General features: G+C 49.2%; 1 protein-coding gene across 1 annotated transcript in view; it reads right to left on the reverse strand.

Annotated features, from left to right (window-relative positions):
* The window catches only part of INPP5A (inositol polyphosphate-5-phosphatase A), a 134,192-nt gene that overhangs the window by 40,539 nt on the left and 68,473 nt on the right, over positions 1 to 25,180 (reverse strand). The window contains exons 5-7 of the mRNA XM_081158094.1: positions 17,500 to 17,563; positions 6,957 to 7,060; positions 571 to 623 (exon numbers count right to left, since the gene is read on the reverse strand). Of these exons, the coding sequence (XP_081014220.1) occupies positions 571 to 623; positions 6,957 to 7,060; positions 17,500 to 17,563 (221 nt within the window). The remainder of the gene's footprint in view (positions 1 to 570; positions 624 to 6,956; positions 7,061 to 17,499; positions 17,564 to 25,180) is intronic.

Raw genomic sequence — 25,180 nt, forward strand, 5'->3', positions numbered from 1 at the left:
CCATCAGTAGCATTGAAGGTGACACCCCCCTCCAAGACCTCACTCAGTTCAGACTGCAGCACTCAGACCCTGGTACCCTCAGATAGGGCGCATGTTAGGGTGAGCAGCGCTGGTCTTCAAAGCCTGGAAAGCAGGTCAGGGGTCTGAGGTTTCCTATATGCCACTGAGAGCTACCACCCGCAGGTTGCTGGGTGAAGGGTTCCACTGCAGCAGTGCCCCAAACCCCACAGGACATGCTGCTGGGCCACCTTCACACAACAGAACATAGCCACAGTGGGGGTGCAGAGCAAGGGGTTGCCATGAGGAGCCTGGGCCACTCTCAGGGGCGGCGCTCAGAGTGTCATGGCGACAAGAGGAGGCAGCATGGCCTTCAAGGACTGGAGACAATACTCCATGTCACAGGGAGTCACCGATAGCAGAAAAGGCTGTAGAACAGGGGTTCAGGTCAGGCAGCTGGGGCATTTGGGGCAGCATGGCTTTTGGTGGGACTTTTGACACACACGACTTGTGCAAAACATGAAAGGGGGAAACTTCATGAACTGAGACACATAGTCAACACGAGAAACATACCAGTCTGCGACGCACCATCTTGTCCGAACAAAGCCTTTCCTTGACCATTTGCACTGAAAAATAAACAGGTCACACAGGTAAGTGGTGAGAGGGGAAGGAGGGAGGCCTGCCTCGCACATGAGCATCAGGGGCTTCTCAGTCAGAGAACATGCTAATCTTTCAGCTCAGACGGGCTGAGACGCCACTTCCAGCAGGCAGGAGAACAGGTACAAACACTCACGTCCACCTCCATCTTTTAACCCCTCCCCCAGGCCGAGAGAGCTACATGGAAACCATGGTCAGCCCAGGCTCAAATGAAGGCCCTGGCCAGGCCTTGGGAACGCCCGAGCAGCGCTCCACAAGACAACATGGATGCTGGTGCGTGGCCGGCATGAAGGCCCCTCTGACAGAGCTGTCCACTCCTGGTACCACAGGGGCATGGGGCCTTGGCCCAACTCGGGACCTGGACGTGCCTCGGGGTAACAGGTCAACAGAGGTGGGTGGCTAACCAGAGAACCCAGCACTCACTTCTGCTTCATTGTCCCTACCTCCCTAAGTCCCCTTTGTTGGAGAAGCTGGGACAAAAGTCACTAGTTCCCCACATTCCTCCCTGGTCTGTTCCAGACCTGGGAGGATGAGAGGGGGGTAGGGGCATGTGGGGGTGGGACCCACACTGCCTTCCACAGCTGCTGTCAACTGCTGGTCAGAGACCCACTGGACTGGCACCTGCCTGGTCCACTCTTGCCCAGGCTGGGCAGCAGAGGGTGGGTACAGCTGTGATGATGGCAATGTCTGTGTCGCTCTGCTCAACATGGGAGCCGTTGGCCACCCAGGGCCGCTGAGCACTGGAAATGCTGCCATTTTATATCTTAATTTTAACTTAAATAGTAACACCGAATAGGGTCACTTCACAGCCTAAGCAGTTGGGGGAGTGGGGCTCCTGCCCAGTACCCCTTGCAAACCCCCAAGAGATGTCAGGAGACCTTGCTGAATCCTCAGATCATAAATACCATGTTGGCAACAATGTAAAAGCTGGATGAAAATGTCCTGTTCCCTCTGATACCCCCAGCCAGAGCTCAGGGACTGGTGCAGTCACCTTAGTCCACTGAGGGACAGAGGATGGGGGAGGTGTACCTGCAGGGTTGGGCAATGGTTCCGTGTCTGTGGGCTCAGGCTTGCAGGGATGAAGGTAACTACGTGGGACCAAAGTCAGGTGGTAATGAAGTGCTCCCTGCATGAAGGAAGGGCCAAGACTGTTCAGTGACTAACTTCTTCATGTAACAAATAACTCTAGGATCTCCCGAGACCCCACAGCCCCTGTAGGTACTGTCCTACTGATTTCTTTACTTCCCTAAACAACCAAATTTCACAAGTGACATCTAAATACAGACTCCTGTTTCTTCCCCTGCCAGCCCTCTGCCCAGAGCACTCTCTTCAACACTAAATCGGGTCTCTTGCTATGTTCTAGATGAAGTCATTAATAATCCCTCTGAGTCACTGACTTGACTATATCTGGTTTAGAATCTTGTTTCTAGTGACCGTGTCAGGTGCTAACGCAGCATCTGCAAGGCCTGAGCACCACCCCAGCCTGGCGTGCCTGAAGGGCAGCTTCCTGTGCCCAGGGGTTGACAGGCCAGCGCCTGGTGCTCACAAGCATATTCAATCCTCACATCGCCATGGGGTGGGCACCACCAATGCCCATTTTACTGACCAGGAAACTGAGACTTGGAGGTTTAAGAACTGTACTCAAGGTAACAGAGTGAATGAGTGGGAGGAACTAAATAGAGGATTCAGGTCCCTAGTACTCTGACTCCACCCCACCCCACCCCACCCCACCCCGGGGCAGCAGTCAGACTGGACATAGGTGGGGACAGATCCATCCTAACCTGGTAAGGCCCATGTCTTCTAGTGTCAGAGGAGGAGACAGGGACTTCTTTCCTGAACAGAACTGCCACCTTGCTTGGTAGGGAGAGGGGCCTTGAGACCCACCTACTGTCTGACTGGCCCCTCCTAGAGAGCTAGCACTTCTTCTATCCTGGCCACTTCCTTCTGTCTCAGAGTGGGAAAGCAGGCCCTGGACAGCAGAGGAACTGCCCTCCCCGGTGGGAACATGTGGACTTAGGGGTGACCCTGCGAGGACATTCCTAACTGCTGGCTCCCACCTCCCCAGGGAGACCCTGCACCCAGAGGCTCCATCTGGCTCCTCCCCTTCCTTCTTGACCTTCCCTGTCCCTCTTCTGACTCTACCTAACTCTGGAATGTGGGGACACCGCAGGGACATGGCTTCCAGGCTCCATCATTTCTGGGAATGAGAGTTGGTCTGAAGCCCCTAACTACCACAACCCCTTCCTTCAGTTAAACAAGCCATGGGAGGGTCCCTGTTACTGCTGGGTCTCAGAAACAAAGACTTCCAGGACCCTCCTGGGGCTCCTTCCTGCTCCCCCTCCCCCTCTCCTTTGCCACCTGACAAGCTCCTCCTTGCTCTTCCCCTAGCTCACAGGACATGGTGCCCTGGCCCCATGAAGGACCCACGGAAGTTCCCAGGTGCCCACAGAAGGACCCACGGAAGTTCCCAGGTGCAGAGCTCACTGCAAGGGAACAGCGTGCACATGGGTGGGGCGGGACTCCATTCCAGTCTATGTGCTAAGCTCTCTGGTCATTGGCCACCTTCTGAAGTTCCACCTAGGGCTCTAGGCGATGGCGGATGGGAACTGCAGTGGCTGGGATGATAAACTTCGAGGTTATCACCACAAAGTGAAAGCCACGTCATGCCCGGGAGGGGAGCGGGGGCTGCCACGTCGTTCACCTTACAATATTAAGTCTCTGCTCAGATCCCCTGTTAATAGGATTCCTTTAGGCAGCAGATGGATGGCAAATACAGGCGGTTTCATCTACTAAAAGACGGCATAAATCACTACTGAGAAAGGGAGGCTGCGGGAAGGCTATCGCCACACAGCCTCCCCGTGAAAGGCCCGCTTTGGAGCATTAGTGAAATTAATTCATCTTTCATAAGAGCCAGGAGTGGGCCTGTGATCTATGGTAACAACCAATTTCTCACTACGGGCAAGAGGAAAAAACTGCCTTGGCCCTGATCGACTACACAAATCTGCTTTTTAAAAATGGTCTCACATTATCTGGAGTGCTGCTCCCAGAGGCAGCATCTGAAAGTCATGCGGAGCCAGAGCCACCATAAATCAGCAGGGAAAGTTTTGTTAGTTTTATACGCAGGGGCTGTAATTATTTGGAATTGCCTCCATCATGGTAATTACATTTAGATTATCCTTAAGTGATGGTAATAAAAGAAAGGGAAATCTGTCTTCAACTAATTCCCTCCCCCAAAATGTGTTCAAATAAAGCTGAAGGACTGGCCTGAAGGCACAGAACAGGGGGGAGCGGGAGACCAGCTGCTGCCACAGTGTGTGCCTCCTGACACTGGCCCCACCAATGTGGCCACACCCAGGTGCTGGACCAGGACGGACATCCTTCCACACAGTGCTTATGAAGGCTTTGCACACCTGAAAATGCCAGGTCACTGACAGAACCCTGGAGGTGCCGATCTCTTCGTAAGATTTCCCTTCATTTATTTTACTGGGTGGAGGGAGAACCAGGCAACTCACTTCTGAAAATGGTGTGATTTTGCCTGCAGAGCCTCACATCGGAGACAAACGAATGGATGCCAAGATAGTTTCTAATGTGGCAACGTCGCGTCCAAGGGAACCACGGCCACCCAGCAAGGCTGATGCCTGGGTATGGCGGTGACCCTGTCCCAGCAACATGCTGCTCTCCAGCTGAGAGACTGGTGTGTACCCAGTGATGGTGTGGTCACCCTGGGGCCGGGTCTGCTGAGCGCAGGCTGGGGGCTTGGACCCAGGCTGCTTGTCCCAGGGAGGGAGGTGGCCCTTGCTGTCTGTCCCTAGGGAGCCATGCTGGCACCTTGGGAATAGCACACTAGCCCTGGGCATCAAGGCCAAGGGTCATGCCCCACCCCACCACTCTGAGGGATATGCAAGGAGGTGAGACGCCATAGCTGAGGTCCCCAGACCTTGCATCCCCCACCCACATCGTCAGCCTGAGCTCCAGCCTCTATCTCCCAGAGCCTGGGCCATGGAGGGAGGAGAAACAGGAGCCTTCACGGACGTGCTGGAGCCTGGGAGTGAGTTCAAGCAGAGCCCGAGTGCCTGGAGGCTTCTCCCCAGGAACCTGGCTCCTTTGTGGGAGCTATCCCATACAAGGCATGCACCACCTCAGTCTTCCCCTTCTTCTGTCCACCACAGGACACAGTGACCATCACAGAAGCCTCTTCTTCAGCGCGCATCACCACCCACAGCCAACAGATGCAGGCAGCCTCTGGTGACCCCATGTCTAAGGGCGAAGGTGCAGTGAGAGTCACCAACGAATGACGAGAGGACGAGGGACCTCAGGGGGACCGTGTGAGTTCCTGGGTGATGGGGGCCGTATGCTGGGGTCCATCACAAGCTGGGTGTCAGGGTGCATCCTGTTTTGTGTGTTAGTGGAAACAGCGTCCCTGACAGCGAGAGAGGCTGCTGGGTGGGGAGCAGCCTGGAGAAGCACCTGCATGGTGGGATCAAGTGCTTGGGGCTCATTCCAGGAACCAGCAGGTCCCCACACCCAGCCCATGGCCACCCCCCATCAGCCATGCCTTTCCTCCCAGGTGCCTGTGGCCCTCACTGCCTCCTCTGGGGAACCTCAGCTGCCCCACGTGGGAAGAATGTGTCTCTGGGCTGTGACTGGACTCCAGGATGAGAATGGAAGAGCTAGGTCGAACCCAGGTCCCTAGCCCAGCCTCACATAGCCAGTGGTGCCTGTGACCAAGACCGAGAGGGCCCTGGGGCTTCCCACGCAGTGGGTGTCAGGTCATAGCCCAAGGAGAGCCACGACCCTGGACATTGCCAAACCTGGCCAGCTCAGGGCTGCACCCCAACTGCCCTTGTGGCTCTGGTCAAGCTTTCTGCTCCTCCTGGGTGGAGGCTGAGTCCCCACCTGTGCTGCTGTGGCCCCTTCCCCAGCCTCCCTCCAGCTCCCACCATTTCACTGGGGTCCCTGGACACCCTCAGGCAAGTGCCCAGCCAGCGTAGCCTGCAGTGTGGACTTCAGGTGAGCAAGGGTGGGTCTGGACTGGGACAGGGGCCGGAAGCTCAGCCAAAAACTGGTCTCTGAAACCAACTTCTTGTCTCTTGACATCTCCAAGGGAACTGCGGTCCCACCCTGTTGACAGGACGCCACCAAGGCCAATGTTCAGGGAGGATCCCAGGAGTCACAGAATTGGCTGTACTCATGGAATGTAGGGAATTGATGCTTCCAGAGCTTTCCAGGCATGTCTTTCTCCAGCCTCACGAGGAGCAGGGACAGCAGAGGGCTGAGGGCAGTCAGGATGGGGGCCGGCCCTCTGACACTGAGTCCTTGGCTCGGGACAATGGATGAGGAAGCCATGCCCTGGCGTGACAAGAGGGCCCATCCTTTATGGAGGCAGCCACAATTCCTTCACTCTGGGCTTGGGTCATAAAACAAGTTAATAAAGTTGTGGCCTTGCTGAAAATCAGCTCAGAGCACAGCAATCCTCGTGCAGAAAGCTCGGAGCGGCGGCAATCCTCACACAGAAAGGACTCGGGAGCAATCCTTCTTGCGGCTGAGCGGACCTCCTCTGCCAGGAAGGCGGACACCCGGGCCTTCCATCTCACCTGCTAAGGGCTTCAATCACAGGACCGCATCTGACCACAGTTTAATAGAAGATACAGGACAGGGTGACCAACTCTGGATCAACACGTGATTGCACAGGATTAGGAAACTCCAGAGTGCTGCTTACAATGTCGACTGAAGACTCAGGATCCAAAATTATGTGTGCAGTGCAAGGACTGCATAAAAATAACAAAACTGCACATAATGCAGTCAAACCCAAAAGAAATATATCAGCATTTTCTGTGTCTGAGCAGTGGGTGATGAATAATCCCGCACTTTCCTGGGACACGGGTGGGCTCTTGGCTGTGCCTCCCACTGGCCGTAGCCCAGCACTCTGGGGACAGGAATATGCCCCCAAGTGTCACTGCCCCTTGCACACCAGAGCTATATAGGTTGGGCAGGTCACTGGCCAGACTGACCTGCTCGCATTCCAGCCCAAAGTGAACCGATAATTTGCCAGAAAATAATAATTAGAAAAATTACCAGTTGTTTTCACAGTGAACCCCACACATTCTCTTAGCTGTCACCTAAGACAACCCAGATGAACCCACGTGGATTTCAGATCCTCCCAGAAAGGTTATGGGGGCACGGCAGCAGAGATGGGATCCCTACCATGAATATGAAGACCTCATGCCCTAAAAGTCCCTTCTGACGTGACCACCCTGAAAAGTGAACTCTTGGGAGCAAGTGGTGCGGGGCTTGGGACGCACCTCGGGGAAGTAGTCCTGTGGAAACTTCTCTTTCTCCAGCATGGGCGTGCTCTCCAACGTGTCGGAGTAGATCTCTTTGCCAGTGACTTTTTTATACTTCTTAGCTGGAAAAGAGCAGAAGATCAACGTGAATAACCACCCAACTAGCCACATGCTGAGGGGTCCTGTGTCCCACCCGCGCAGCCCTGTGGGGAGCAGGGAGCCCCCAGGGGGACCCAACAAGGGCGCCGACTCGCAGGCTAGCTGCTCCCGGGCCGCTGTGGCTCGTAAATCGCCGGCCCACCACCTGGAATCTGACGTCGCACTTCATTATCGGCAAACAGCTCCCAGGCTGCAGATTTACAGGGGCTAATTGGCATCCTCCGTTAGGACCGTGAATGTGTTTAAAAGGGCTGTGGAATTACGTTCCCTCATACCTTAACACAAATTTATTTAATAACTTCGATTTCCTCCTCACATCCAGCCAACATCACTCATGTCCAAGGATGAGGGCTTTTTATGTGAGATGGAGGGAGGAGGGCACCGTGGACCAAGCTCCTGGCCACCTGCCTGTCACCTCGCTGGACGAGGTGCCCTGCTGGGCCACCTCTACCCTGGGCTGACCCCTGTGGGCAGGGCCTGGCCTGGTTCTTTCACACCAGGGCCTGGGGTGGTTTCTTTTCAAGGACAGTATCCCCATGCCATGGTGGTGTCTAGGGAAGAAACATGAATCTGTTCCTTAAACTCCTGGGGGCACAGCCTGCGGATGGCTGCCGGCCTCCTCACAGAGTGCTGTCAGGAGCTCGGCCGCACGTGGGTCTGTCTAGACCGCCGCATGTGGAGAGTGAACCCCAGGCAAAAGCAAAGCACTAGAGGCGGGGACTTGGAGGGGCTAAAGCAGGAGTCCAGCTGTGACCTGGACGAGATGCTCAGTGACTTAGGGAACTTGGAGCAGGGCAGGTGGAATGGAGCTGCTCCCCAAGTGCATGGCTGTGCCTGCTGTGTCCCTGTTATTCTGATCTGGTCCCCAAACCATGGACATGACCTCAGTGCACGGGTTTTGAAGCTGGTCCCTGGGGTCCTGTAGCTGGTCACCATCCCCTCTGAAGCCCCACCAGAAGGAGACGAACCCAGTTAGCCAGAAGGCTGGTGCCTGGGGGCAGGTGGGCACAGGCCTGTATAAGTAAACAAGAACCCATCCATAACACCCACTTGCAACTGGAAATGGCCCAGAAGGGCGTTTAATCACTGAAGCACTTACTGGAACCACCCATCCATCTCCACAGAAGGACAGCATTTATCAAATATCAGCCCTACATGCACAGCTGCCATCGCACTGCAGAGGTCGGAGGGAGATCTGCCCAGATAACCGACATAGGAGGGGGGACTAATGCCCAGGAGAGGGCCTGCGTCCCACTGGCGATGTGGTGGTTCGCACACAGCTTCCACCTGTGCTGTGGGCTCCCTGATCTGCCTTCCCCCAATGGCTTTCCATGGCCTTGCCTCAGGAACACTGAGGACATAGACAGGGACACAGGCACAGGACATGGAGATGGGACATGGCAGTGGACCTGGACAAGGGATATGGGAATGGACACAGATAAGAGAATGGGACACAAACACAGAACGCTGTCTGGACCTCTGGGAGCAAAGGGCTAGGGACAGTCTCACCCATGGCAAGGGAGACAGAGTCCCCAAGTGTGGCCACGGGGAGAGGCCTGTGTGTGGGGTTGATGGAGGAGCTGGAATGGCAGGGAAGGAAGAGGGAGGACTCTGCTAGTGTAGAGAGAGTAGTCTGTGGGAGAAATAAGCACCAGCAGCAAAAATGGGAAATGGGAGCCTGGTCCCAGGCAGGGCTGAGCCATGTCCTGTCTGGAGGATGAGGGGCCGCCTGGGCCCACAAGGCGTCTGTGTGGGCGAGGGCCTCGAAGCTCCAGCCCTGGCAGCGCTGACCTCTGCCCAGACCCAAGGGACGTCTCTGCTCCTCCCAGATGGTCATCTGCACAGCAACACAGCTGCTGCTATCACGGTTGGGAGGGGTGGCGCAGGGCTCTGGGACCTCGCTGACCTGGGTGGCACTGTGCACACGGCAGCATAGAACCCGTGCGAGCCTGTTCCTCACCCAAGAGGAGCCCATCCACACGCTGCTCTTTCCTGAGGCCCCTGAGCTAACTGCCAGGGCGTGGCTCGCCTGCACCTGAGGATAAGAACGTTCTTTCTAAGTCTTTTCAGGTGCAGGCCTCCTCCCAGCAAAGCCCAAGTCATCACAGCAGCCACCAGGGCCACCAGTCCATGCTGCAGAGGGACGGATGCCTCCAAAACAGTCCTGGAGAGACGCCCATTGGACAGACTCCCAGGCCCCAGTACGCCAGGCCTGTGCAGGTGCAGAAAGATGGAAGACTGTCAGTTCGGGCCAGAGGAGTGTGTGGCAGGCCTGCAGTGTTTTATGTAAACGCAGAAGGGGTTGGGGAGGCTGCTGCAGGAAGCAACTTTGCTTGAGATGGAACTTTGTTAGCTTTGAGGAAAGAAAGATTGGGGCAGGTGTGGGGCGGAGGAAGCCTTCATTTTTTGTTAAAATAATACTTTACTTTTAGAGCCACTTTATCATTATAAAAAATTGAGCAGAAAGTACAGAAGAATTCCCCCACCCCACCCCGCAACCCCCAGCTTCCCTGTGGTTACCATCCTGCATTAGTGTGGATCACACCATTTCTCACTCAAGTCAGTGCATTACATGGGCTCCCTGTCTATGTTGAGTGTTCTATGGATGTGACATGTGTCACCACTGTAGTACACAGAGTAATGTCACTGCCCAAGGAATCCCTGTGCCCCTGTCACCCTCCCTCCCCCAACCCTGCAGTCATCGGTCCTTTCACTGTCTTTAATTTTATCTTTCCCCAAATGTCGTATTGTTGGCAACTTATAGGACATAGCCTTTTCCACTTGGCTTCTTCCACTTAGTGATACAGCTGACCCTTGAACACTGTGGGTATTAGGGGCACTGAGCTCCTTGCAGAAATCTGCATTAACTTTTGACTCCTCAAACGCTTCGTTGTCCTCAGTATCCATGGGGGATTGGTCCCACCCTCCCCCCACCCCCACCTCGTGGATACTGAGATGCTAGGGTTCTCAGGTCCTTTATGTTAAACGGTGTAGACCAGGGCATGCGGTCAGCCCTCTGCATCCACGGACTCCCAAGGGGATCAAAACTAGTGCAGGTATTTACTGAAAACACCCACATAAAAGTAGAGCCGTGCAGTTCAACTCATGTTGTTCAAGGATCGACTGTATACATTTAGGCTTCCTCCATGTCTTCTTGTGGTTCCATAGCTCATTTCATTTTGCTGCTGAATAATATCCCATTTTATGGCTATACCATTGGTTATTCATGAATTCCCCTATGAAGGGTATGTTCTGCTTGCTTCCAATTTTTGATAATAGTGAATAAAGATGCTACAAATATTTCTGCGCAGGTTTTTGTGCAGACATAAGTTCTCAACTCATTTGGGAAATAACAAGGGATGTGATGGCTGGATCATATGGTAAGAATATGTCCAGTTTTGTAAGAAATCGCCAAACTTTCCTCCAACGTGGCTGTTCCATTTTGCATTCAGCAGTGGGTGAGTTCCTGTTGTTCCACGTGCTCGCCAATATTTGGTATCATCAGTTGTTCAGGTGTCAGCCATTCTAATCGGAGAGCAACACTGTTTCCGTGTGCACTTCCCTGGTGGCACATGCTGTTCGGCATTCTCCACCTGCTCATCTGTCATCTGCGTATCTTCTTAGGTGCGATGTCTGTTTACATCTTTGGCTCATTTATTAATAAGGTTTTCTAATTGTTGAGTTGTGAGAGTTTTTTGTTTATTTTGGATAACAGACCTTTATCAGCTGTGTCTTTTGCAAATATTTTCTCCCAGTCCATGGCTTGTCTTTTTATTTTCTTAACAGTGTCTTTTGTAGAGCAGAGGTATTTCATTTTAACGAAGCCCAACTTAGCAATTTTTTCTTTCACGCATTGTGCTTTTGGGGTTGTATATAAAAACTCATCTGCAAACCCCAGGTCACTGACATTTTCTCCTGTTGTCTTCTAGGAGTTTTATAGTTTTGTTTTACATTCAGAACTATGATTAATTTTGATTTAATTTGTGTAAGATGTAAGGTCTGTGCCTATGTCCATTTTTCTGCATGTGGACGTCCAGTTGTTCTGGGACGACTTGCTACAGAGACTGTCTTTGCTCCCCGTGTTGCCTTTGCTCCTTTGTCAAAGATCGCAGTTGACTCTATTTCTGGGGGTCTCTTTCTGGGCCCTCCATTCTGCTCCACTCGCCTGTCTTCCTTTGCCAACACCATGCTGTCCTGATGACTGTGGCCTTACAGTACGTCTGGAAGTTGGGCAGCACCAGTCCTCTCCTTTTGTTGGCTACTCTTTGGCTCCATGTAAGTCTCAGGGTAAGTCTGTTGATATCCACCAGATCACTTGCTGGGGTTGCACTGAGCCTATAGCTCAAGTTGGGAAGAGCTCTCATCTTGACAATGTTGAGTCTTCCTATCTGTGAACATGCAACATCTCTTCATTTATTTAGATCTTTGGTTTCTTTCATCAGAGTTTTATAGTTTACCTCATATAGATCTTGTGCACATTTTGTTAGATTTATTCTGAAGTCCTTAATTTTTGTGTGTGCTAATGTAGATGGTATTGTATTTTTAATTTCAAATCCCACTTGTTCATTGCTGGTGTACAGGAAAGCTATTGACTCTTGTATTTAACCTTGTATCCTGCAACCTTGCTTATTAGTACTAGCTTTGTGGTTGCTGATTCCTTGGCACTTTCTACAGAGATAATCATGTCACCTGAGACTAAGGCAATTTTTTCACCCCTATCAATAAGCCTTTTTTTTGGTCTTACTGCATTAGCCAAGTTTCCAGTACGATGAAGAAGAGATATGGTGGGGGGGTCATCCTCACCTTGTTCCTGATCTTGGGGAAAGCATCCAGGTTCTCACTATTAAGTCTTATGTTAGCTGTAGGTTTTGGTAGCTTTCTTTATCAAGTTGAGGAAGTTTCCCTTTATTCTTAGTTTACTGAGAGTTTTTATTATACATGGTTATTGAATTTTGTCAAATGCTTTTCTGCATCTATTAATATGATCATGTGATTTATTTGTTAGCCTGTGGATGTGATAGATTACATTAATTTATTTCTGACTGTTAAACTAGCCTTGCACACCTGGAATAAATCTCAATTGGTCATAGTGCATAATTCTTCTTATACATTGTTGGATACTAGTTGCTAATTTATGTTTAGAATATCTACATTTTATATTCATGATAACTATTGATATGTAGTTTTCCTTTTTTGTAATGTTTTTATCTGGTTTTGGTATTAGGGTAATGCTGGCCTCATAAAATGAGTTAGGAAGTATTTCCTCTGCTTCTATTATCTGGAAGGGATTAAAAAGAATTGGTATAATTTCTTCTTTAAATGTTTGGTTGAACTCACCAGCGAAATCATCTGGGCCTAATGCTTTCGTTTTTAGAAGGTTATTAATTATTGATTCATTTTCTTTAATACATAAAGGCCTATTCAGATTATCTAGTCCTCTTTGTATGAGTTTTGGTAGATTGTATCATTAAAGGAATTGGTCCATCTAAGTTATGAAATTTATAAGCACAGACTTGTTCATAAGATACCTTTACTATCCTTTAATGTCCATAGGATCAGTAGTGATGGCTCCTTTCTCATTCTAATATTAGTAATTTGTCTTCTTTTCCTTGGTTAGCCCGGCTAGAGGTTTATCAATTTTATTGATCTTTTCAAAGAACCAACTTCTGGTTTTGTTGATTTTCTTTATTGAGTTCCAGTTTTCAATTTCACTGATTTATGCTCAATGTTTATAACTTCTTTTCTTAATGCCTACTTTGGATTTAATTTGTTCCTCTTTTCGTTTCCTAGGGCAGAAGCTTAGATTATTGATCTTACATCTTACTTTTTCTAATATATGCACTTCTGCTACAAATGCACTGCTTTCGCTACATCCTAAAATTTTTGATGTGTTTTCATTTTCATTTAGTTCAAAATATTTTAAAATTTTCTCTTGAGACTTCTTCTTTGACCCATGTGTTATTTAGAAGTGAGTTGTTTAATATTGGGTTATCTTTCTGTTATTGATTTCTAGCTTAATTCCATTGTGGTCTGTATTTCTATTCTTTTACATTTGTTGAGGTGTGTTTTACGGACCAGGATGTGGTCTGTCTGGGTGAGTATTCTGTGTGACTTGAGGAGAATGCATTTTGCTGTTGTTGAATGAATTATTCTATAAATGTCCATTAGAGCAGGTGATTGATGACGTTGCTGAGTTCAACTCTGTCCTCACTGACGGTCTGCCTGCTGGGTCTGTCCATCTATGAGCAAGGGATGTTAAAATCTTCAGCTAAAATAGTAGATCCATCTGGTTCTTGTTGCAGTTTTCTATCAGTTTTTGCTTCATGTATTTTGATGCTCTGTCGTTAGGTGTATACACATTCAGGACTGTCATGTCTTCCTAGAGAATTGATCCCTTTATCATGATGTAAGCCCCTCTTTATCTGTGATAACTTTCCTTGCCTGAAGTCTGCTCTGTCTGAAGCTCATATAGCTACTCTGTTTTCTTTTCATTAGTGTTAGCAGGGTATATCTTTTTTCCATCCCTTTACTTTTGATATATATATCTTAAGTGGGTGTCCAGTAGACAATACATAGTAGGCTTTTGTTGTTTTTTTTAACCACTGTGACAGTCTGTCTTTTAATTGGTGTATTTAGACCATTCACATTTAAAGTAATTATTGATGTAGTTAAACTCAAACCTTCCATATTATAAATTTTCTATTTATAGCCTTTGTTCTTTTTTTTTAAGTCTTCCACTCTTTTTCTGCCTTCTCTGATTAAACTGAACAGTTCATATGATTCCAATTTTTCTCTTCTTTTAGTATATCAGTTATACTTCATTAAAAAAATTTAGTGGTTGCCAAAGAATCTGCAATATACATTTACTACTAATCTAAGTCTATTTTCAAATAAACTATATATCTTCACAAATAGTTCAGGTTCTTTATAACAAGTCATCCAATTCCTCCCTCCCAACCCTTATAACATTTGTCATTCGTTTCACTCATCCAAAAGCTGTAGTCACCCAACATGTTGCTATTAATACTTTGAACAAACGTTGTCTGTTAGGTCAGTTAAGAATAAAAAATATATATATTTTATTTTATCTTCATTTATTCCTTCTTTTACACTCTTTCTTTATGTAGCCCCAAGTTTCTCACCTGTATCACTTTCCTTCTGGCCAAGAGCTCCTTTTAACATTTCTCACAAGGCAGGACTCCTGGAAACAAACTCCTTCAACTTTGGTTTGTCTGAAAAAGTCTTTATTTCTCCTTCACTTTTGAAGGAGAATTTAGCTGAACACAAAATTCTAGGTTATTCCCTCCCCTGCAAGAATTCAAGCATTTCACACCACTCTCCTTGCTTGCATAGTTTCTGAAGAGAAGTAGATATAATTTTTACCATTGTTCCTTTAAGGTCAGGTGTCCCCGCCCACCCCTTCCCTCTTCATCTTTGGTCTTTGCAGTTTGGATAGAATCTGCTTTGGTACAGACTTCTTAGTATTTATCCTACTCGACACTCTCTGAGCTTTCAGGATCTGTGGCTTCGTGTCCATTATTACTTTTGGAAAATTCTTGGCCTCCATTACTTCAAGAATTTCTTCTGTTCCTTTCTGTCTTATTTTTCCTGTTGATATTCCTATTACGCATACACTACACTTTTTGTAAATGACCCACAGTTCTTTTTTTTTTCTTTTAAATCCTCACCCAATGATATGTTTAGAGAGAGGAAGGGAGGGAGAAAGTGGGGGGGGGAGAGAGAGAGAGAAACATCATTGTGAGAGAGAAATATCAATCAGTTGTCTCCTTTACGCACATACCCAGACAGGGAACCAAACCCGCAACATTTTGGTGCAAAGGATGATGCTCCCGCTGAGCCACCCAGCCAGGCCTCCCACAGTTCTTAGGCATTTGTTCTGTTATGTTTTCTCTCTCTGTTTTTTTAGTTCGGAAAGTTTTCACTGATACATCTTCTAGTTCATTGATTCTTTCTGCATCAACGTCCAGTATGACAGGCCCATCTAAGGCACTCTTCATTCATGTCACAGTATTTCCGATTTCTAGCTTTTCCTTTTCATCCTTCCTTAAGAGTTTCCATCTTTCCTCTTATGTTATCCATCTGTTCTCACATGTCCACTTTTTTAAAAAAAAGTATCTTTATTGATTTCAGAGAGAGGAAGGGAGAGGGAGAGAGATAGAAACATTAATGATGAGAGAGTCATCATTGATCGGCTGCCTCCTGCATGCCCCCAACTGGGGATCAAGCCCGCAACCCGGCATGTGCCCTGACCGGGAATCGAACCTCGATCTCCTGGATCCTAGGTTGATGCTCAACCGCTGAGCCACACCCAGCCAGACTCCCATGTCCACTTTTGCATTAGTGCCCTCAGCAAATTAATCAGTCATTTTTAATTCCCAGTGTGATAGTTCCAAATCTATGCACTATCCGAGTTTATGCATACTTTTCTGTTCAGGGTGTATTTTTACCTTTCGGCACACCTTGTCGCTTTTGTTGAACGCATAATTGGGCAGGAGAAATTAAGGTAGAAAGGCCTTTTGTGTAAGGCTTTATGTTGATCTGGCAAGGGGCTGGGCTATTTCTTGTACGGTCAGAGGCTGAAACATCCTCTGGGGTCTTATTACTGTCTCCTCTGCTGTCATGGGTTTCTGTGAGAGTCCTTTCAGAACTTCCCATCATGAGATCTTGCTGGGACGCCGTGGTGAGGCTTGGGTGGAGGAAAATGTTCTATAGTCCCAAGAGCAGGTCTCAGTCTCTCAGTCAGTATGTGCCCCTCACACGTGCTTCTCAGCACCCGCCCCCATATTTCAAAAATAGCAGATTCCCCTCCCTGCCAGAAGCACATGGGGATTTTTCTCTGATCTTCACCATGAGAATGTGGTAGGGCTCCCAGTAAAACCCACAAAAGAGTGGGGTACCCCCAAGGCTAGGTCCTCAGGCACTTCCCTCTCTCAAGCCAGCCCTGTATCTGCATCCCAGGCCCTGCACCCGCACCCTGCACCCCACCCCGCTGTAGGACAGCAGTAACACCCACTGTACACGGACACTGTGAGAATTCTGAGAACTGACACGTTCTCCTGACACACGAGTGCTCAAAGCATGTTCACCGCCCATTACCATCACGATTCTTGTCACGGACAATGTTGAGGCCCCAAGTACGGTTGTGCTGGAGTCAAGTGTACCTCCAACATACAGTTTTAAATAAACTGCAGGCCAGCAGGTACTTTCTGACTGATCTGATCCAGTAGTAAAATATGCATATAAATGGTTACTTAAAGAAAGAACAAGTTCAACAGACCGGCACGTGTCCAAGCCTGTGGGCAGGTGACAGCAGCACCCTCCCACCTGCTGCCAGCCCCACTGGAGCGTCCTCCTGGCTCCCCTGCTCGGGAACAGGACACGCTGATGCTGATGTCTGTGAACTGTGGTCAGAGTGGCCTGACCTGTCTCCTACTAAGTTCATGTGGGAAAGTCAGATGCTCATGTTTAAAAGCAGGTAGAAACTCCCCAGGCAGCAGGGCCAGGGAACACCCCGCTGGCTGGAATCCTGCTCTCAACCATAATCAAATCACTGCTCATGCCACTTAGAGAAGACGGCATCTCCATTTCGTAAGAGGTGATCTGTCTCCCAAGTGAGCACAGGTAATGAATCTGAGCGCACTGACATAATTAGTGGCTCTCCACAGTTATTACAACTTTAATGACATTTCAAATTAATGTGATCTGGCTCAACAGCCTAAACAGAGCTCGGAAGGATTTACATAGAACCTGAAGGTATAATACTGAGTGGGAGATGAAAGGACCAACATGCCCCATGGAACGGGCCATTCTGAAACGTGTTGGATCTGGGGTAACAGCCTCAAGTGCCCCAAGACCCAGTGACAAAACTAACATCAGAGGCAGCTCAGGGTGAATCTTCCCAACACAGGCACATGGTGCTTGCCCAGTAAACACGGGACAACATTTTCCACTTGGTCACAAACACAGGCCCTCGCTTATCATTTTGGAATATGCCATCCTCTCGTTCTGTTTTCATTTCTCATGTCTGGCAGGGACACGGATACAGAACCTTTCCTGTCTCCTTGTCACTATTACAGGACAACCAGAGTTGCCTGCCCAAACCTGGGAGCAGAGGGGTGGCAGGAGCAGCAAGGGGGGAGGTAGCTGGGCTGGGGTGAGGCAGGCCAGCTGACTCGATTTCAGTGCAGCTAGAACGCCAGGTTTTCACACGAGGTCCCTGGTTAGTGACAACTAGTATGTGACTCAAACTGAGACCACACCAGCCCCTCACAGGGACACTGGGCAGAGGGACCAGAAGAAGCCAGACCACGGGCAGAGGGTGGGAAGTCCACGGAGACAAGAAACCCCAGGATTCTGGGAAATGGACAGCATGGAGTCTTACCTTTGAAGTCAAACTGGTAGATGTTTTTTAAGGATTCGTGAAGAAAATAAAAGCTTCCTAGAGCCTGCGGAGCAAAAAGAGAATCAGGTGAGAGACCAGCAGGGGGACATTTCTAACACAGTCCTGAGCAATGAACAAACACCATTTGGTCATGACAATCAGTCTAGTGAACATCCATTGCCCACATAGTTACAATTTTGTTTTCTTGTGATGAGAACTTTTAAGATACGCACTTAACAACTTTCAAATATATAGCACAATACTGTTAGTGATAGCCAGCATGTTGCATATCATGTCCCTGGGCCTATTTTACGACATCATCTGGCCACTCACCTGCCCACGGGCGGCGGGTGGAAGGGAAGCTGAGGCCTTGGCAGCACAACTGGGCACAGCGGGCACTCAGCTTCTCTCTGATGCTGTGCAGTTGATGCCCCACCATGTAAGAGGGACAGGAGAGCACAAGCAGCCTGTGGGCTGGGGAGGGCACTGATGGGGCTGCACCGGTGACACTCACAGCCACTGTCGCCATCAGCCCTTTCACAGGACATCTTAATTTGTTTTGGGCAGAACATACTCAGAAATGGTATAATAAATGTCATTGCGAACATTTAAACTATTACCTCATTGAATGTGATAAAGCTGATATAAAATGATTACGTTTACATCAAATAAATGGAAAATACATTGCCATTGCAGGTATGAAAACTGTAATTCATAGAGTCAGAAAATCCATAATTAGCTTTAATGAATATTTAAAGTCAAAGTTCAGCTAACTTTTTCAATGTTTAACCTGCTCTATCAATAGGGTTCAGGGCCCTCATTTATCATGGACGCGACGACGCCTGCATAGAAATGCGCCCAGGCCTGCTCTCCAGGTCCTCCGGCCACAGGACCTGTCAACACTGTGTACGACGGAGAATATTGACTCCTTGCCTGTTTTGCTAAAAACAATTAAAATGCTTTTTTACATATTTATAAACCTGACTGTCAAGAGTGCTCATGAATTCCCCATTAGCGCAATGCAGTCTAGTCACAGTGGGCAGGAGCCCCCCACCCTCCTGCGGCGGTACAACCTCGTGGGGCACCGACAGCGGGAGAGTCAGCATCACCCAGAGAGCTGAGCCTCTTGGGGCTCTGAGGGTGCTGGACGTAGAGCAGAAACTGGGCTGGGTGGCCGCACAGGAGGTGCCAGCTCCCTATGAACATGGAACGTGGCAGGGGGCCGTCTCTGAGACGGCTATGGTCTGATGTCCCCACCCACCTGGGCATCGGCAGGCATCAGTGCCCACAGCAGATGGAACCAGGTCCTCAGGAGGCTCAGCAGTAGAACCAGGTGCCTGGTGAACACAAGTGTTGGCACAGCGATTCAGCCAGAGCTGGGCCTCTATCGCAGCCTGCTCCCGTGATAAGTGGCCGTACCCCGACCCCCAATTTGCTTTGGGAGTGGAGCCCTGATAGTGGCAGCCTGATCTGCAAACACAGCCTATTGGGACGACCACGGTGAGGAGTGCTCTGCATACTGGGGCAGAAAGTGACACACAGTGGCAAAGCATGGGCTGTGGGGGCTCCCATCTCCCTGAGGCCACCACACAAAGGTGTGGGGCCAGAGCAGAACACAGCTCCTAATCAGAAATGCCTCCATCACTCTTTATTTGCAAACAGATCCAATGCCCAGTGATTGATCATTTCCGCAGTTGGGTTGGCAGCCAAAGTACATACCATTAACCTGCGGCCTCCTCACCCGGCCGCTGTGAGAATTCCTAACACTCCAATCAAGTCACCTAGAGGGCTTCTCATGTATGAGCCCAAGAAGGGAACGGTTGCCTTCACCTGTGCCGCCAACGTCCTTGTGAAAATGTCACCACTGCCCTGCCCGGTGTGGCTCAGATGGTTGGGCACCGCTGTCCTGTGCACCAGAAGGTCACCAGTTCAATTCCTGGTCAGGGCACATGACCTGGTTGCAGGCTCCATCCCCAGTAGAGGGTGTGCAGGAGGCAGATCATTGATGTTTCTCTTTCACATCAATGTTTCTCTCCCTCCCTCTGTCTCCCTTCCTCTCTCTCTAAAATCAATAAAAACATTTATTTTTTTTTTAAAAAAAAGGAAGAAAATGTCACCACTGTACATTCCCAAGAGCACTGAGCTCCCAGTGGCCTGCAGAGCACTGTGGAGGGAGCTCTCCTCCTACAGTCACAGGAGCAGGCTGCCTTCTGTCCCTAATCTGGCTCCACAATAAGACTATATTCCCATGTAAAAGTCATAGGATTGTGTTTTTCCTTCTTAGGTTTTTTACAGTAACAAGGTCAGGTCTAGTGTTGTTTCATCCCATATGAAAGTCCATGTGGTCAGGTCCTGTCCTTACACCCTCAAGCACCACATTTCCGTCTATCTGGGGGTCTGTTCTTTGAGCTCTCAATTTGGTTCCATTGTTCTATTTCTAGTAACACTTTTTCCTATTTCAGCTTCACAGTAAGTCTTGATATTTAGTAAGTGCCCTATATTGTTTTTCTTGACAACTGCTTTTGTTATTTTTGGCACTTTGTGTTTCTACATGAAACTTCAGCAACTGCCAAATTCTACTAAAAACATCCTGCTGGGTTGGGATTATAAATGCAGAGACTGCAGACTGACTTGGTGCGAGCTGACCTATTTATGATAGTCTTTCTTCCCATAAACATGACAATAAGCAGTATATTAACCATACATTGAGGTCTTATTAATGTCTTTTGTTAGACTTATTCTTTGGTATTTTTTAGCTTCTGTTGCTACTAGAAAATATAATTTTTAAACCACTGTTGGTTTAGAACGATTTGTTCCTGTCATAAAAATGCTGTTGATTTTTGTATATTAACCTTATATTCAGCAACCTTGCTCAGCTTACTCTTGGTTCTAATAGAGTCTCTTTGATGATTTGTAAGGACTACTTGTTTTGGTCTGTTTCTTATTTTTCACAATCCTTACAACATCTTAGACCATTTCTGTCCCCTTTTTTGGATGTGTGTGTGTCTTGTAGTGCCAGATGTCCCAGTTCCATGCTGAATTGAAAAACCTGGTCTGTACTGAGAACAGACTGTGTTTTGGGGTGGGGAGTACTGATGTGAGGTGGGCAGCAGGGTAACTGAATACGGGATTTGCAGATAAACTGTAGGTAGGCCAGTAAGGAAAGGAGGGTCACAGATGCCCCCAGGGCTTAGAGAGAGGACTTGGGGGAGGGAACTGCCATTTTCTGAGGCAGAGGATGCTAATGGAGGCATGAGATTTGGTGGAAAATGTGGACACCAGGGCAGACCTGTTACCTGAGACATCTGCTGGACATCCAGGCGGGGATGCCACACAGGTATTTGGATTCATGAGTCTGAAGGTCAGGGTCATGTCTGAGCGAGAAGGGCCATTTTGATTTGTGGTTGAAGGTTGATACTTGAAGCTGCACAAATGCTGAATGGAAAGAAGTTTCCTTTTCATGCCTGAGCCTGGGGCATTTCATAGGTTAGAGGTTGGGCCATGAGGTATATTGGGGCTCGGACAAAGAATAGAGCTGGCCTGGGTGAAGTGACAGGTGATCCCAGGCATTTCTGGTTCTTAGTTGGTTAAAGCAGTGAATTGCTTTTAGAGATTTTAGTGTTAAGCCAGGCTTGCTTTCCTGGCACTAACCTACCTGATCACGATGCATGTTATGCATTCCTGGATTCCCTTGGCTAATACTGTTTAGGAGTTTTGCCTTGTTCCAAACTTGCCTCTATGCTAACCACCCCAGGGAAATTATTCGATGCCAAGTCTCCAGTGGCATTCTAGTTGCAAATCCAAAAGATGCTTTTCATGTCATTCGGGTTCTCAGCAGCATAGGACCCCGCCCTTCCCCTTCAAGCACCTTTATTTCCGGGGTTTTGGACACCGAGCTGCCTCTCTGGAATCCTCCAGGTGACAACGACACACAAGATTTGCTTGGGGTCCCCTAACGAAGCCTCCCCCATCCCTTTGTGGTGGCCCCATGCCTACCGTCTTTCAGGTAACGTTCTCACATGCACAATGCCAGGTCCCCTGAAGGCCGCCTCACAGGTCCCGGGACAGCAGTCCCCACATGGATGGCCCTCTCACAAGGAGTCCAGTTCCCCCCCACCCCCTGGCTCAGGACATTCTTGAATCGCTCACCCTCCTGCTGCCCCCCGCAAACTGTAGATCTCTCTAGATTCCTCCAACTGCTTCCCCACCATGTCCTTCCCCCACACATCCGTCGATTCCAGAACTGCTACTTGTCACTGACCTTCCATTTCTCTGCATCCCTACTGCCTGGCCAGTGGACTCCTTTGTGGACCCCTGCTTCCTCCACTACCACTGCCCCTCAGCCTCTTGTCCACCAGGTGCCAAGGCGACCTTTTTAAAAACAGAAGTTGAATCCTGTCATGCTCCTGCTCTTCAGTGACCTCCAGCATAGGCTGCTCACTCAAGGACCTCATGCCCCACCCCCAGCTCACAAAACTCCAGCCACACTGGCCGCGATCTGGAAGAAGCCAAGTTCTGCCATCATTAGGGTATTTCCCTGCTTTGTCTTCTCCACTTTCAGCTTCTTTTCACATAACCTGCCTGCTGTGTAGGTCTCCACGGAAATGCTGCCTCCTCCCAGCAGCCCTCTTACACTGCTCTACGCAGAGCCTCAGCAGCCCCTGCATAGTCTGTCCTGTGCAGTGCTGCCCACTCTGGCTGCAAGCTTCTTTCTTTCCTACCGTCTGTCTTCTTTTCTGGGAGGGGAGGCTCCTCGAGGATAGTCTGGTCGCCTCAGAGTCCCTGGCACAATGTTTGGTGCATGGCAGGAATTTAATGAGTCCTGGTTAAATGACAGAGATGTGGAGACGCAGGACAGCCACAGGAATGACTGGCTAAGCGGCTCAGGAGCTAATGTGCAGGACTGTTTATTCAGGGTTCAAAGGCCAACCGAACGAATCGCTTCCTTCCAAGAACCTGAAGATGACTGCGAAAAATAACACACTTTCTACCATGAGAAGGGACAGCCATTTCAAAGAGTAAGCCCCAAGATCCCGGTTCTAATAAAATTTAATAGGTTGAGTAATAAATCAAAGCTAAGTTACTATAACATTCATTAGATTATAAACAATAATAAATGGAACAAAGCTTTTGTTTAAATCAATGCAGCGCTTCATTGATCTCTCCCTGTATAATAAACTCGCGGACGGGAGAGCTAATTGGATGAGGCGGCATCACTGCCCATCTCACCCGGCCTCACCCAGGAGGGCAGCGTGTGGGAGAGGTCGCATTTAGCATGTCACTGTCGCGAGGCTGCCCCGCCTCTCTGAGCAGCTCTGTAACCATCGAAAATGAGAGCTGACGTCTTTACAACGTACTGACTTTCCAATTTCAGCTTCTGGGCTAAACGTGAAATGACGGCACAGAGGTGTCCCCCTGTCTGACCCTCACCGCCCAGCCCTCTCCAGGCTGGCTGCCTGCTTGAGAGATGCACGAGTAATTTCATTTTGTCTCCCGTCCAACAGCCGGCATCAGAAGTTAATTAAATTGGTTGTCCATTGTGTTCATCTACTTACGAAGTTAATGATATTCTGTTCCTGAATTAAAGAGCATTTTATAAAGCGCGCACCATGGGAGCTGGCATGCTGTACACCAGGGCGCTGAACCCTGTCACAGGCCCTGGTTGTCGTGTCCCCAATTAGGCAGCCCAGTAAAGGGCCGGGTAGAGCACAGCCATCGTGACAGGGAGGGTAAACACTCCGAGCAACAGCCACTTAATGTCCCGCGTGGCCCACAATAAATCCAACAGATGAATGTGCCTGTTAACATTTCATATCACCGCCGAGAAGAACAGCCACGGGGGAGTGAGACAGCCTTTACAAACAGGCTGCTGGGAAGGGGTGCCCCAGAGGGTGCTGATGGCCACGCAATGGGTGATGCCAGATTTGAAAACTGCAGGGGACACTTGCATGGCACCTTGTCTGAGGGCGAGGTCACTAACTGGCTCAGGCACAGCCTTGCTGAGAACTCCTCAGTAGTTCACAAATGACCCCTGACACCCACTCCAGGCTGCACTGGCAGGCATCGGGAGTCTCACTAAGTAAATGGCCCAAGAGAGAGATGGCGTGATGTGAGGGACGGTGATGGGGTGCTTCATATGAACGGTCAGCTTCTGAACACAGGCAATGTCCATGGGATGCCCTGACAAACAGATGTGAGCTCGGGGAGGCACCCAAGCAAGGGCCACAGGGTTTCTGCCAGGCCACAGGAAGTGGGTGCTGCCATTGCCTGGCACCTGAGGGTGGTGGAAGAAAGATGCCAAGTTTTGGACATGCTGAGGTTGAAATGGCTGTAGAACACTGCGGGGAGACATCAGAGGCAGCTGGACATTTGGGACTGGGGTCCAGGACAGAGTCTGGGAGCAGATGTAAATGGGGTGTGGTCCTCATGGGGTCTTTATTCCAGTGAAGCTAAGCTCACTGAGGACTGACTAGAGCCAGAGAAAGGGTGGGCCAAGGACTGGACCCAGGACTGCTGGTATGTAGGGGCTGGGAGCAGCTGAAGAGCCAACAGGCTGCCAAGGTAGTCAGTGTGGACAAGGGAAGTCAGTGGGGACATGAGGTGGTCAGTGTGGACGTGGGGTGGTCAGGGAGGACGGATTCAGGGGCAGGTGGTGTCTTAGAGGAGAGTGGGGGAGGAAGTGACCATGGGGACCTGATCTGCCAGCACATCAAAGGCATGGGGACAGGGTATCCACAACTTAGAGGCCAGTGGTAATGTGAGCAGCCACATCCAAATAGTCGATTCAAAGAAATTCTGGCATGGGAAGTGCTAACTCTTAGTTAGTTGCAGAGATAGCAGCTTCTACTCCTCTCTTGGAGAACTGCCCGTGTGTAGGAGAACAGAGGTGCGGAGGGAGTGGCGGGTGCTGTCCACACGGAGAGTAGGAAGCAGGCACAGGCGCACTGAGCCCCTGCCTGCTCCTGCCTCTCCTCCTGGGCCAGGGCAGGACTGCATGTGAGGACAGCCCAGACACGCGCCATCTGGGAGGAACAGCATGGAGATGTACCAGGTCATCATCAGTCGGGCCCCTGGCGGCTCCTTTCCCACACGCATTCTTCCTGGCTAGTGTTCAACACGCTATCCTGGACCTTCCTTTCCAACAGGGAAATCCCACTAACTTCTGCCTGATTTAACAGACTTCACAAGTTAACACCTGATAACAGATGGGAGAGGAATCGGCTCCCTGTGCCTATCTTACTTGGGGAGGGAGCTGAGTGTGCAGAAAAGCCCATATCATGGGATGCATACCCTGTGCCCAGCACCCACCCAGGCAACAAGAAGAAATGGCACAGATCTAGACATCCTTTGCAAGCACCCCAAATAATTTTTCAGTTTAAATCACCCAGGTATTTTCCTCTCAAAAGGAGATTAATTTGCAATATAGGTGCTCTTTTCAATAATACAGACTTTGCAAACAGAAAGTTTCAGTAATGAGTAAAGAAATATATCAGTCTTAAAATAACTAAATTATGAAATTCATTAAGTCATATTTCCCATGTCTAAATGATTACCAAAGTAAATCAATAAACTTTTATGCCAATTAAATTATGTGGAGAGTTTGTATCATAATTAAAACAGCTCTGACTTTTATCTTTTGTCTTCCAAAAATCATTAGCTTTTCAATTACAATTTCGTTCTT

Source organism: Miniopterus schreibersii (genome assembly GCF_964146895.1).
Source record: "Miniopterus schreibersii genome assembly, chromosome: 14".
Classification (NCBI taxonomy): domain Eukaryota; kingdom Metazoa; phylum Chordata; class Mammalia; order Chiroptera; family Miniopteridae; genus Miniopterus; species Miniopterus schreibersii.